At 35.6% G+C, this 14,177-nt stretch overlaps 1 protein-coding gene across 1 annotated transcript; it reads left to right on the top strand.

Moving 5' to 3' along the window:
* Positions 1 to 2,370: 2,370 nt before the first annotated feature.
* Positions 2,371 to 3,309, top strand: LOC118850613 (olfactory receptor 6C75-like). The gene has a single exon (XM_036760162.1). The coding sequence runs from the start codon at positions 2,371 to 2,373 to the stop codon at positions 3,307 to 3,309; it is 939 nt and encodes a 312-aa protein (XP_036616057.1).
* The last annotated feature ends 10,868 nt before the right edge of the window (positions 3,310 to 14,177 follow it).

The following is a 14,177-nucleotide window of genomic DNA, read 5'->3' as shown; positions in this document are numbered from 1 at the left end:
AAGGAGAAAGGAAGAGTAGAAGGAAGGAAGAAAAATAAAGAGAAGGAAGGAGGAAGGCAGGAAGAAAGAAAACAAGAGAGAGAGAATAAATGAAATGATAGAAGGAAGGAAAAGAAAAAAAAATGAGAGAAGCAACCTGTCTTCTTATGATTCCAGGGAAAGGTTCCCTTGGCATTTTGGTGGGGGAACTCTGTAAAACGATGACATTAAAACATTTCACATAAATAATTGTTTGGAATATCATGAAGAAAACACATTGTAAAGCCCTGAGGACTCTGAAGAATCTGGGAAACAAATTATTAATGATGGATACAGACTTAGGAAAATGACCTATGTAATATAAACTGTTGATTAGCAACAGATGTTTCTGTGACAAAAAGGACCAATAAAATACTATCCATCAGAAGAGGTTCCATAGCATGATAGAATTAGAATGATAAGGACCTTAGAGATCACCTAGTCCAAACACCTTAATGATTCAGATTTTGAAACTGATGCCTGGAGAAGGTTAAGTGACTTGTCTAAATGCATATTGATAGTAAGTAGAAGCAGAAATGAAAAATAAAATATCGTCTTGCAAAACTACATTTTATTCCCACCTGTAAAAATGTATATTCCTATTCTCAGTTCTAGAGAGGAAGACATAATGAAGTTAGAGAATGAAAAGTTTAGATAAATGAAGACTCTAATCTGGAAAGATATTCAGAATAAAATAGTATAAAATGTATAAAATAAAGGATGACAGTTGAGTCAATGTGGACTTAGCAAATTCCAGAATGTTTGGGCTGGGGAATATATCTAGATGATTTAAAAAAGATAAATTTATAGGTAAAAGTAAATTTAAAATATAAATAAACAAAAATAATATTTTACCTATAATCCAGTAAATCCAAGAAGTATTGTAGGCTAAAAATGGAAATATGTCCAAGGAGTCTGATAAATTTATGAATGATTAATCCATGAGCAATTAATTGAAAGCAGAATGCTCCAGGGAACATTCCTAACTCTTTAAGGTTGATGTAATGAAGAATATCCATTCCACTGAGAATGAGATACCATGTCAAAAAAAGGATTTTTAAGAATAGAGACTTTTTATACTAAACTTTGTTTCCCTTCATCATTTTCTAATGCTTCCCTGAATTTAAGGATATGAATTAAAAAAAAACAAGATAGATGAAGTTGACTTACAATTTGAGAGGAAAAAAAGTGATTGTGAGTTTTCCCAATATTATGGTAAAAAGTATCAAGAGGGAGGACAGTGGCACATATTGGATAGTGAGCTACTGGATTTTAGAGGACTAATGTTTAATTTAGAAATATAGTCAAGGGCAACATGTTGAAAAAGTACAGAAAACAGAGACTTGAGAAATAATACAGTGATGAATACAGAACAGCAGGGAAGACAAATGAACTAATGCAAAATGAAGGAAGTGGGGTCAGGATAACAATATACACAGTGACTGCAATAATGTAAATGAGAGAAAAAATAACCCTCACAAAATAATAGAAACTGGACGTTCTAAAACAGTAATGAACAATCTTGGCCACAAAGAAGACACATAAAGAGGCACTATGTCTCTGTTCCTTTGCAGGAGTTGGTTTCCATAGGCATGGAATATTGCATATAGCATCAGATCTGTCAGTTTTGCTAAAACTATTTTTCCCTTCTTCCTTTTTTTCTTTTTTAAAGAATTCTTTGTTATAAGAGATTGTTCTCCAGGTTGGGAATGGGGAAAGGAAAGGTATATAGGAAGAAATCTAGGTGATTAGAAACAGCATTACCAAGAAAAATCTATTTAAAAGTAATAAAAGTAGTGTGAAAGTATTCAGGGACTAGGAAAGAACCTCCGAGAAAATACTGACAAGAATATTTGCTATGACATTATCTGCCTGGGCTCTTAGGAAGTATTTTCTTTTCTGTTTTTTGAAGTCATGCAAAACATAATTCTACATTAACCATGTTGTATAATGATGATGATGATCCCGATGATGATGATGATGATGATAATGCAAGAAAAATAAAGAAAATGAAAAATCATGCTTCAATATGCTTCAATCAGAGTTAATCAGTCTTCTATCTGTAGGTAGATAGCACTTTTCATAATGAGTCCTTTGGTATTGTCTTGGGTCACTGTTGATTAGAGTAGCTAAGTCTTTCACAGTTGATTGCTGTTAACGATATTGCTGTTACTGTGTATGTTAGAGGATATTTTCTAGAGAAAATCATATTTATCAATGATAAGGTGGAATTCTCTTTCATTAACTTAATTGGTGTTTCCATCTCACATTAGCTAAAACTTTCTTTTCTTCCCCCAATTCTGCAGGTGACAAGAAGATAAATAAGGCCTAACCAAAGGAGAAAAAATTAAAATGAAAAACCATACATCAGTCACAGAGCTTGTACTGCTGGGATTGACAGATGATCCACAATGGAAGGTTGTACTTTTCATCTTCCTCCTTCTCACCTACATGCTGAGTGTGACTGGGAACCTAACCATTATCACCCTCACATTGCTGGACTCTCACCTACAGACCCCCATGTACTTCTTCCTCCGAAATTTTTCATTCTTAGAAATTTCCTTCACATCTGTATGTATTCCTAGATTCCTGGTTACTGTTGTGACAGGGGATAAGACCATTTCCTATAATGGTTGTGTGGTTCAGTTATTCTTCCTCATTTTCTTGGGGGTGACAGAATTTTACCTTCTTGCTGCCATGTCTTATGACCGCTATGTTGCCATCTGCAAGCCACTGCATTACACAACCATCATGAGCAGCAAGGTCTGTATATTGCTTGTCCTTAGTTCTTGGCTGGCGGGGTTCCTAATCATCTTTCCACCCATTATCTTGCTACTGCAGCTGGATTTCTGCGCATCTAATGTCATTAATCATTTTATCTGTGACTCTTCTCCTATCCTGCAGCTCTCATGCTCAAATACACACTTCCTGGAACTGATGGCATTTTTTTTAGCTGTGGTGACACTCATGGTCACCTTGACCCTAGTGATACTCTCTTACACGTACATCATTCAGACAATTCTGAAAATCCCTTCTGCGAATCAGAGAAAAAAGGCCTTTTCCACTTGCTCCTCCCACATGATTGTTGTTTCCCTCTCTTATGGCAGCTGCATTTTCATGTACATTAAACCATCAGCAAAGGAAAGAGTGTCTTTGAGCAAGGGAGTTGCTGTGCTCAATACCTCAGTTGCTCCCTTGTTGAATCCCTTCATTTACACCCTAAGAAATCAGCAAGTGAAGCAAGCCTTCAAGAATATGGTTCAGAAGATTATCTTTTCTTCCAAAAAGTAAAAGCTTTTTGATATAGAAACTCCAAAGGCAAACAATTCCACTAAAATCAGGATTTCAACAGCGCAACACTATCTCACTCCCTTTTATGTTTCTCCTAGTGCCAACTCTTACCCTTTCTTAAATTGAATTGTTCTTGTCTTTTGGAGCCATCTACGTAAAAAATCTTTCCGTTTGAACTAAAGGCAGAGTTTGAACTCACTCTATAAAATGTCAGTTCTGAAAAATCAAGAATGCTATGATAGCACTTAATGACCAGTTAGTTACTGTGAATGCACTAAAAGTAAACTGATGGCCTGGAGTGCTTTCTCCATAAGGGTCACAATTTTTGCTGTCATTCTTAGTCAAAAATATTTTCTTTTACTATTTTTATTATGCACACCAAAAAAATGAGCATTTCCAAATACGAAGTAGAACAGAAAAAGAAGATTGCACACGAAACCAATCCTAAGCTCCCTTAATGCTATTTCTTACCCTCTGAGACATCCAACTGATCCCATATGTCTTCTTTGCACGTAGTTGTTTGTATGTTGTTTCCTTCATTTGATTGTGAGCTCCCCCAGTTATCTAACTATGACTTACTTTCAACACGTACAAATTATAGGTGTAGGATCTTGAATTTCAAGTTCAGAGGACATAGTGACTTTCCTTTTTTCAAAAAAAAATTAATTTATGGAATAAAAAATCAATTCCATAATATAGTACAATAAAAAGATGATTGCACATGAAACTGCAAATCTACTATGCACAACTTGCTATTCCTTTCAAATATATAACAAAATTATAATGTAAATTTATTTTTTCCTTTTTTTCTTCCCTACCCCCCAACCCTAGAGATGGTTACCATTATACACAAATATGTATATATGTACATATGTATATGTATGTGTATGTGTGTGTATGTGTATATATTGAGGATTATTGAGATCAACAGAAAGCAGAACTACTGAGTTACATGGAATCTTGCCATCGAGCACCTGACCTATGTTCTATTGGCTCTCTCTTCTCCAGCAGGAGACTGTAGGGCTAATTCTCAGACTTGTGTTTGCCTCCTTTGGTAAAGAAAACTCTATAATACCCAAAGATGTTAGTAACATTAATTACATGTCAATCTATTGTTGTCTCAATTCCTTCAGTAAACAAACTGATGGGATGATCCCCATTCCTTCCTTCTTCCATGCCTTCAAAAGAATCTTTTGACTGAGAGTTGCTAGGAATCTTAGAGGCAGAGGTGTGTCAGGGTCAGCTTATACAGTCTCAACAGAGCTTATTGTTAAATTTTCAGTATGTATATTTATACCTTGAAAAATGGCAAATGCTACAAATAAGGGCTTGATTTATTTTTTAATTGTCTAGACTTAAGAAAATAGAGAAAATGTTAATAATGCAGTTTAAACTCATGTCGTGCATATATTTTTCCCCAGAGAGCTGGTTGTTTTTACCAGTACACCATTGTTTAGCAGTCATCCCGAAACCAAGAGAGATGAAGTTATTCCATGTACTAACCAAATATTGTTAATAGCAGACCTGGATTGTAGACATGGACACAAACAACTTCAAGGAGATGTTTTGGAGGCTTGAGAAAATTATAAACCCAAAGGCCAGTGGTTATTGAGTGTGTTAATAGGTTGATTATATGTAAGATCATAGATTTAACACTGGAAAGTGTTTCAGAAGACCTAGAGACCTACCCCTGCCTTTTCCAGAAAAGAAAATGGAGGCCCAAGGACACAAAGGAAGAGCTGGGTTTGAAACTACATCCCTTGACTTCAGCACCATTGTTCCCCTCCCCTCCCCCCAGGGGAACATGATGCCAAATCTAGAGACCAAAGTCTTCAGTTTAAGATTTTTTGCCTAAAAGGATATTCCAGACAAATTAAAGGTTTTTTTTTTATAAATACCATCTTCCACTTGTTCCCAGAATACATTTCCCTCCCCATAGCTAACAGAATAAAAGAAATGTGTTCCCCTCTCATGAAGGTAAAATCTGAGAAGATATTTATGTCCCTGCCCAGAAGGTATCACCTGAATTTCTTAGATAACATAATTCTGTGAGCTCTCGGCACTGCACAGTAAATTTTTTTCCCTTAAAAAGTTCAAGGAAATATTTCTTAGAGGGGAGCAAAAACCAGAATCTCGGACAAAGAGCTATGTATAATTGTTTGATATGAAACAAGGGCACATGAGAGTGTCATTTAGCACCAACGACTGATGTGTCTACCTTTCATGAACAGAAATGCACCATATAAGCCTAGAATAGCACCCTCCCCTGACAAAGCAGCATTAGCCTATTGCTTCTCAGGTTTTAACAAAGAACATTGGGAAACGTAGGCTCTAACTTTTAACTATAGCTAGATTGAAGAGAAAACCCCCTAGGAACACATGGTTGGGAAAAATTCTTTTAGCAACCAAATAAAAATCATGTAGCACCAGCAGTATTAGAAACTCTTGTGACCATGGTGGCACCTGTGAATAACCCAAATGACAAATAATTGGGAATTGTATATTTTGTTCCCCCCCCCCCCCACTCAATAGTATTTTATTTTTTCCAATTACATGTGAAGATAGTTTTTAACATTCACTTTTATAATATTTTAGGTTCTAATTTTTTTCTCCCTCCTTCCTTCCCCCCCTTCCCAAGACAGCAACCAATCTGATATAGTCTATATATGTACAGTCATATTAAACATATTTCTACATTAGTCATGTTGGGAAAGAATCAGAACAAAAGGGAAAAAAAAAACATGAGAAAGGGAAAAAAAGATGAAATAGTATTCTTCAATCTGCATTCAGACTCCATAGTTCTTTCTCTGGACATGGATAGTATTTTCCATTAAGAGTCTTGGAATTGTCTTAGATCACTGCATTGCTGAGAAGAGCTAAGGCTATCATAGTTAATTACCACACAATGTTGCTGTTACTGTGTGCAATGTTGCTGTTACAATGTTCAATGTTCTCCTGGTTCTGCTCACTTCACTCAGCATCAGGCCATGTAAGTCTTTCCAGGTTTTTCTGAAATCTGCCTGCTCATCATTTCTTATAGCACAATAGTATTCCATTACATTCATATACCACAATTTGTTCAGCCATTCCCAAATTGATGGACATCCCCTCAATTTCCAATTCTTGGCCACCACAAAAAGAGCTGTTATAGATATTTTTGTACAAATCAGTACTTTTCCCTTTTTTATGATATCTTTGGAATACAAACCTGTATTCCAGAGTGGTATTTCTAGGTCTGCACAGTTTAATGGACCTTTGGGTATAGTTATGAATTGCTCTCCAGAATGGTTGAATCAGTTCACAGCTCCACCAACAATGCATTACTGTTTTAATTTTCCACATCTTCTCCAATATTTATGATTTTCCTTTTATGTTATATTAGCCAGTCTGATTGGTGTGATGTGGTGCCTCAGAGTTGTTTTAATTTACATTTCTCTGATCAATAGTGATTTAGACTCCCAATGCTTCTTAAACCCCCATATGTGGTTTATGATCTATAGTTTAAGAAGGACTGCAGGTGTCACAAGTGGAAAAAGTTTAAGAAGCCCCGAATTTTGAAGCATTTTATATAATTACAGAGAGCTTTAATTTTTTCATCAGAAAGTTGCCTATTCATATCCTTTGACCATTTACCAATTGGTGAATGACGTGTATTCTTATAAATTTGACACAGTTCTCTATATATTTGAGAAATAAGGCCTTTATCAGAAACACTGGAAGCAAAAATTGTTTCCCAGCTTTTTGCTTTCCCTCTAATCTCATTTGCATCATTGGCTTTGTTTGTGCAAAAACATTTTAATTTAATGTAATCAAAATTATCCACTTTGCATTTCCTAGTGTTGTCTATCTCTTGTTTGGTTATAAATTCCTCTATTCTCCATAAATCTGACAAGTAAACTGTTCCTTGCTCTCCTAATTTGCTTATATGGTATTGTCCTTTATGTCTAAATCATGTACCCATTTTGACCTTATCTTGGTATGTGGTGTAAGATGTTGGTCTATACCTATTTCTGCCATACTATTTCCCAGTTTGCCCAGCAGTTTTTGTCAAATAGTGAGTTCTTATCCCAGAAGCTGGAGTCTGGGTTTATCAGACAGTAGATTATGATAGCCATTGACTACTGTGTCTTATATACCTAACCTATTCCATTGATCCACCACCCTATTTCTTAGCCAGTACTAAAGAGTTTTGATGATTGCTACTTTAAAATATATTTTTATATCTGGTATGGCTAGGCTACCTTTCTTTGTAAATTTTTTTTCACTTAGGGAATTGCATATTTTGATTGAGAAATTGCTTAAAATATGCAAATCCAGAATACTTCTCCATTTGCTTTGTAAATCACACCTAGATCAAGCATATACACATGGGTGAAATAAACTGATAATTTACTCAGAAAAGGAATCAAATAGCCTTGTGAACTTTCACTGACATAGGATAAAAGGTATTTTAGTAGACAAGGCCCACTTAAATAAATATATAAGTAAACAAACAAACAAACAAATAAATAAATAGTTTAATGAATGAATAAATAAATAAATGAAAAAAAATAAACAATGACTTTCCCTCAAATACCCTAAACATTCAGATCCTCAACCTCCTTATTTCCATTGACCTATCCCTTCTCAACCACACACACAGATGAGCATATCCTTAATCTTGTCATCACCCATAAATACAACGTCACCATGTTTAAGAATTCTGAAATCCCTCCATCTGACTACAATCTATTGTTCATCCCCCTCTGCCTCTATCTTCCCTTTCCAAACTCTACTATTTGTACATATAACACCTTCTAATTCCTCTCCCCTTCAGTTTTCTTTTAGGTCATCTCTCCTGCAGTAAACACCCTCTCCTCTTGTCCTGTCTTGACTGCTTGGTGAAGCAGTTCAATTTTACACTGTCCTCTTCTCAAGTCTCTTCCTCCCTTAGCATATGACTGATCATGCCCTGTCAATCCTTGGCCTTGAATGACTCCCAACAACCAGTGCTTTCACTCATACAAATGTGCTGTTAAACTTACTTAGAGAAAAGTACAAAACCATTCTAGTAGAGATTTATGTTATAAAACTTCAATTGGGCCCTCACTGATGCAGAGCAATCCTTCTATGCCTGCCTTATCAGCTCATTAACCCACTCTATACAGAAGCTTTTACAAACCTTTTTATCACTCATCAACCCTAGCATGGGTCTCCCTCCCCTCTCACCCTCTCAGCTTAGAATCTTACCTCATATTTTACTGAAAAAAAAATTAAGACTATTGACTAATAGTTACATTTTCTCTTCTCTTCCTTATCTCACATCACCCACATGACTTTTGCCATGATCTCTTCCTTCACATCTGTCTCCATGATGAGGTGTCTCTGCTCTTTGCCAGGGACTACCCCTTTACGTGCACAATTATTTCTATTCATCCATCTCTTCCAGCAGGTTTCCCTTGCTTGCATCTCTACTGTCTCACTTATCTTCAATCTCTCTCTGTTGACTAGCTGCTTCCCTACATAGGCTTCATGTCCATATAAACCCCGTCTTTAACAAAAAGCCCTCACTTCATCCTTTTGCCCCATTATCATTTTATTTCTCTTCTGTCCTTTGTGGCAAAAATCACTGAAAATACCATCTCCAATAAATGCTTCCATTTTCTCTCCTCTCACTCACTTCTTAGCCTCTTCTAACTCATTCCACTGAAACTTCCTTCTCTAAAGTTACAAGTTGCAGTTTAATTGCCAAATCCAAGGGCCTTTTTTAAATCCACACTTTCCTTGACCTCTCTGAGTTCTTTGACACTGGTGATCATCTCTCCTCCTTGATATTCTCTTCTCTCTAGGTTTTTGGAACAGCACACTCTCCTGGTTCTCCTTCTGCATAACTGAGCACATTACCTCTCCCCCTAAACCCTTCCCCCAACTCCCTTATTATTATGAAGAGCAACACCATTTTCCCAGTATCTCAGAAATGCAACCTAGATTTCATCCTTGACTCTTTACTATCTCTGACTCCTTTCTCACTTATCTGACTCATTGTCAAAGTCTACCAATTTCACCTTTGCAACATCTCTGGAATGTGCCTCCTTCTCTTCTTTGATACTGCCACCACCCTGGTGCAAGCACTCATAAATTCAAAATTGTACCACTGCAATAACCCGATGGTAGTTCTGTTTGCCTGAAGTCTCTCTCCACTCCAATCCACTACATCCAGTTGCCAAAGTGATTTTCCTAAAGTGGACCCTTCCACACTCCCTCCCCCAACAAACTACAGTGGTTCCCTATCACTTCTAGGATCAAGTACAAAATCCTCTCTTTTGGCATTCAAAGCCCTTCATAACCTAACCATCTCCCCACCACAAACACACCCCCACACCCACACCCAACCCCCTCCACACACATCCCTTTCTAGTCTTTACATTTCTATACTTCTTACACCTTACTCCCTGACACATTCTCTTCCATCTAGACATGCTGGCCTTCTTCATGTTCCTTGAACAAGGAACTCTAATTCTTAGTTCAGGTATTTTCTCAGGCTGTTCCCCAGCTGTAATGCTCTCTCTCATCATTTCCACCTGCTGCCTTCCCTGGCTTCTTTCAAATCCCAATTAGAATAGAATTTTCAACAGGAAGCCTTTCCCAACCCCTCTTAATTCTAGTGCCTTCCCTCTTTTAATTGTTTCCTATTTTTCATATATAGCTTATTTGTACACATTTGTTTGATTGTTGTTGCTTCAAAGAAACACTTAAAACATAAACATTTAGAATTAAAATGAAGGCCTAAACAGTTTTTACTATGTCAGAGTTGAATTGCAAAACTGCAATGGGTGACAATTATGGTCTCAATCGAGGCAGAAGTAAAAAGAAATGAGGTGAGAAATTACATTACATTTAAAGGAACCATAGTTAATAACATAGTGGTATTAAACAAAGATGCATCGAATAGCATAGCATTTACATACTTAAAGAAAACTTAATTGAATTACATTGAAAAATAAGTGCAAAACCACCCCTTTCAGACTTAAACCAATATAGTCAAAATAAATGAATAAACAAACAAATAAATAAATGAGAGAAGGTAAAAACTTGCATAGAATTTTTAGAAAAGTTACCACTGACAGCACTACAGTGATTACAAAATGGGAACCCAAAGCAGTATGTCTATTTCTTAGTTTTACTTTAAATCTTTATAAAGAATGACCATTTTCTGAGGCCTAAAAGATCTTATAAAAAAAGACAGCAAAGAAAAAAAAACCACATTAAACTCATGCTTTATTTTCCATTTGACAATAAAAATAAAATTTAAAAATGTAATTTGGCAAAAGGATTCAAACTTGAATATAGACAATATATGTATACATGTGTGTGCATGTGTATATATATATATATATGTATGTATGTATATAACCCTAAATAACATGTGGGTCAGAGAATAAATCAGAGCAAGAACATATAATTTGATCAAAGAAAACAAGAAAATTACAATGAAAAAAATATACAATAACTTTTGAGAGATATACATTAGTACTAAATGTATATTTCTCAGCATTTTTAACAATAAAAGAGATCAGGAACAGATCAATGAATTGAATATTCTACTAAAAATAGAAAAGAAAAAAATCAAAATACCCCAACTACATACAATGATTGAAACTAAAGAAAAGACACAAAAGATTTGTCTAGGCAGCGAGGCAGAACAGGGCCTCTTCCTGGAAGGAAGGCCAAGGTCAAGTCTGGTCTCAGAGACTTACCAGCTATGTGACCTTGGGCAAGTCATTTATCCTCTATCTCAGTTTCCTCAACTGTGGGTACAGTAATAGCATCTAAATCATAGGGGAAATAAAGGTTGGTGTTAGTCTTTTCAGTCATGTCCTACTGTTCATGACCTGGGGTCAGATTAGGTAACTGAGGCAAACAGGGTTAAGTGACTTGCCCAGGATCACTGAGCTATTAAGTGTCTGAGGCAAGATGTGAACTCAGAAAGATGAGTGTTTCTGATTTCAGGCCTGGCACTCTCTCCACTATGGTACCACCTAACTGTCCAAAATAAATTTGACATACTCAAAAATTTAAAAGAATTCACAAGAGATGAATACAATAAAAGCTCTTAACAAAGAATCATCCCTTTATTTAAAAAATATTAAAGAATATTAACAACAATTAAGAACAATTATTTTTTTAACGTGATAAACAGTATCTATGTAGAAGTTAATATGGCCATGATTTGTAATGTAGATTCTAGAGGCCTTTCCAATAAGAATAATGTAGAACAAGGACACCCATTGGGGCAGCTAGCTGGAGCAGTAGATAGAGTGGTGGTCCGGGAGACAGGAAGACTCATTTTCCTGAGTTCAAACTTCACCTGAGACACTTACTAGTTTAGTGACTCAGGGCAATTCACTTAACTCTGTTTGCCTCAGTTTCCTCATCTGTAAAAAGAGCTGGAGGAGAAATGGTGAATCACTCCAGTGTACTTGCCAAGAAAACTCCAAGGGGATTGTGAAGAGTCGAACACAAATAAAAAATGACTAAACAACAAAGGAGATCCATTATAGCCAAAATTATTTGACACAATGATAGAAATACAATTAAACAAGAGATCAAAATTAAGGGAATAAGCAGAGAAAAAAATAAAATTATTGCCTTTTTGCAGATGATATGCAAAGACATTCAGGCATTGAACTAAAAAAATAATTGAAACAACTTTACCAAAGTAGCAGAATGTGAAATAAGTCCTCACAACTCATTATACTTTCTATATTACAAACAAAACCCATAAAAAGCACAAAGAACAAAATAATTCTATTCAAGATAACTACAGAATATATGAATATCTCACAGTCCACATACCAACATGAACAGAAATTATATGAATATAACTACTAAATACTTTATAAAAATAGAGGGAGACAAATAATTGGAGAAATACTAATCACTCATGGTTGAGCCATGAATGGAATAAAAAAAACATTTATTAAGTAGTTACTACATGTAAAGCACTTTGTTAAACACTAGAGAAAAACAGAAAATTTTATACAGTCCTACTCTTAGGTACACACACTAATTGGGAGAGAAAACATAAAGGAAAGTTTAGCTATAGATTGGGTGGATGGAAAGACCCATCTGGTCCAAGAGTTCAGTAGCAAGTCAGATAGTAAATCCTAACAGAGCTCAAGTTACATCGGTGGGTTGGTTGATGTCACTGATTCTCAAGGATCTCAAGGACATAGAGGTAGGGAATATGGTAAGGCTTTGAGTACCTTAGGAGGAAGTTGCAGGACACATAGATGGTAAGGCCTGGTGTTCCTACATCTCACCTGAAGAAATAGAACTGATGACTCCCATCACACCCAAATGATGTAAGAAATCAAGCTGTGCAGGTAGGTTTCGGGTGGCTTGGAGCAAAAGGAAGAGGCAAGGGAAGGACAAAAAAAAACCATCCTTTGTAGTGTCTACTTTCTAGTCGTTCTAGATGGGTTCTGGGTGCCAAGAGGCCAGAGAAGGAGGCCTAAGTTAATGTATAGGTTCAGTGTCATACCAATCAAACTTGCAAATATGTATTTTATAGAAAATTACAAAATGATAAAATTAACCCAGAGAAACAAGAAGTCTTGAATCTCAAAGAAAAAAATGGAAACAAAAGGAATGAAAGGTATACATTTATAGCCACTTTTCAAAAGAAGAAATCCAAGATATCAGCATCATATGGAAAAGTGCTCCAAATCACTAATAATAAGAGAAAGAATAATTAAAATAGATTGGAAGTACCACCTCACACCCATCGAATTAGTAAGAATGACAAAAGAAGAAAATAACAATTGTTGGAGGAACTATGGGCATATAGGCACACCATTATACTATTGGTAGAACTGTTAATTGGTCCAATCATTATAGAAAGTAATTTCAAACTATAATCCCAAGGTCATTAAACTTCATCCTCTTTGAACAAATGATGTCACTAGCCACATGCCTCAAAGAGGTCATGGACAAAATTATTTATAGGTGCACTTTTTGGATGCCAGAATAGATTATGGTATATGAATTTAATGGACTATTATTGGGCCATGTGAAATTAAGAAAGGGACAGAAAATCTTAAGAAGACTTGCATGAACTGATGCAGAGTAAGGTGAGTAAAACTGGGGAAATTACGTATATATTAACTATAATAATAATGGAAAACAACTTTGAAAAATGTAAGAACTCTGATCAATAAAAAAAATAAAAATTAAATCAATACAATGACTAATCATGACTACAAAAGACTTAATTATGGATCCCATCTCTTGGTAGAAAGATGATAGATTAGAGGTACAGAATAAAACATGTACTTCCAAACACAGCCAATGTATAAATTTGCCTTCTTTGAATTTACTTGTTTATTACAATGGAACGGTTTTATTTAGAAGAATGGAAATCGTAGGGAAAGGAAGTTGATTGGTAGTCAGAGTGATGCAAACAACAGAAAAAGAAAGAAGAAAGAAAAGATCATCATGTACCATTTTTTTAAATGTATAGGAGGGAACACAAGAACATTAAGACATAAACATAGGTAAGTTGTCCAGTGCTGTGTTCATTGTGAGGTGGTTAGCATAAGTATGACATGCTTTTTACAGCATTGCTGGATATCGTTTGGTCTCACTTGGTCATTATTTTGGCTTTGATGGCTCAGAGTGAGTGTAAATAGCCACTGTTTCTTTTTTGACCAGAAACCCTGGGTATCTTCCCCTCCCAGGTTTATTTTATATTCATTTATTCATTCATTTATCTATTTATTTTTGACTAGGTAAAAGAGGCCATTCTTTACCTCACTTCTTACCTAGCCTTAATCACTGAATGGGCATTGACTCAGTCTAACTTAGACCTGGGAACAAAAAAGGCCAGT

This window comes from Trichosurus vulpecula, chromosome 5 (assembly GCF_011100635.1).
Source record: "Trichosurus vulpecula isolate mTriVul1 chromosome 5, mTriVul1.pri, whole genome shotgun sequence".
NCBI classification, from domain to species: Eukaryota; Metazoa; Chordata; class Mammalia; order Diprotodontia; family Phalangeridae; genus Trichosurus; species Trichosurus vulpecula.
Note: the sequence above shows the minus strand (reverse complement) of the source record. Positions and strands in the feature narration are given on the sequence as shown.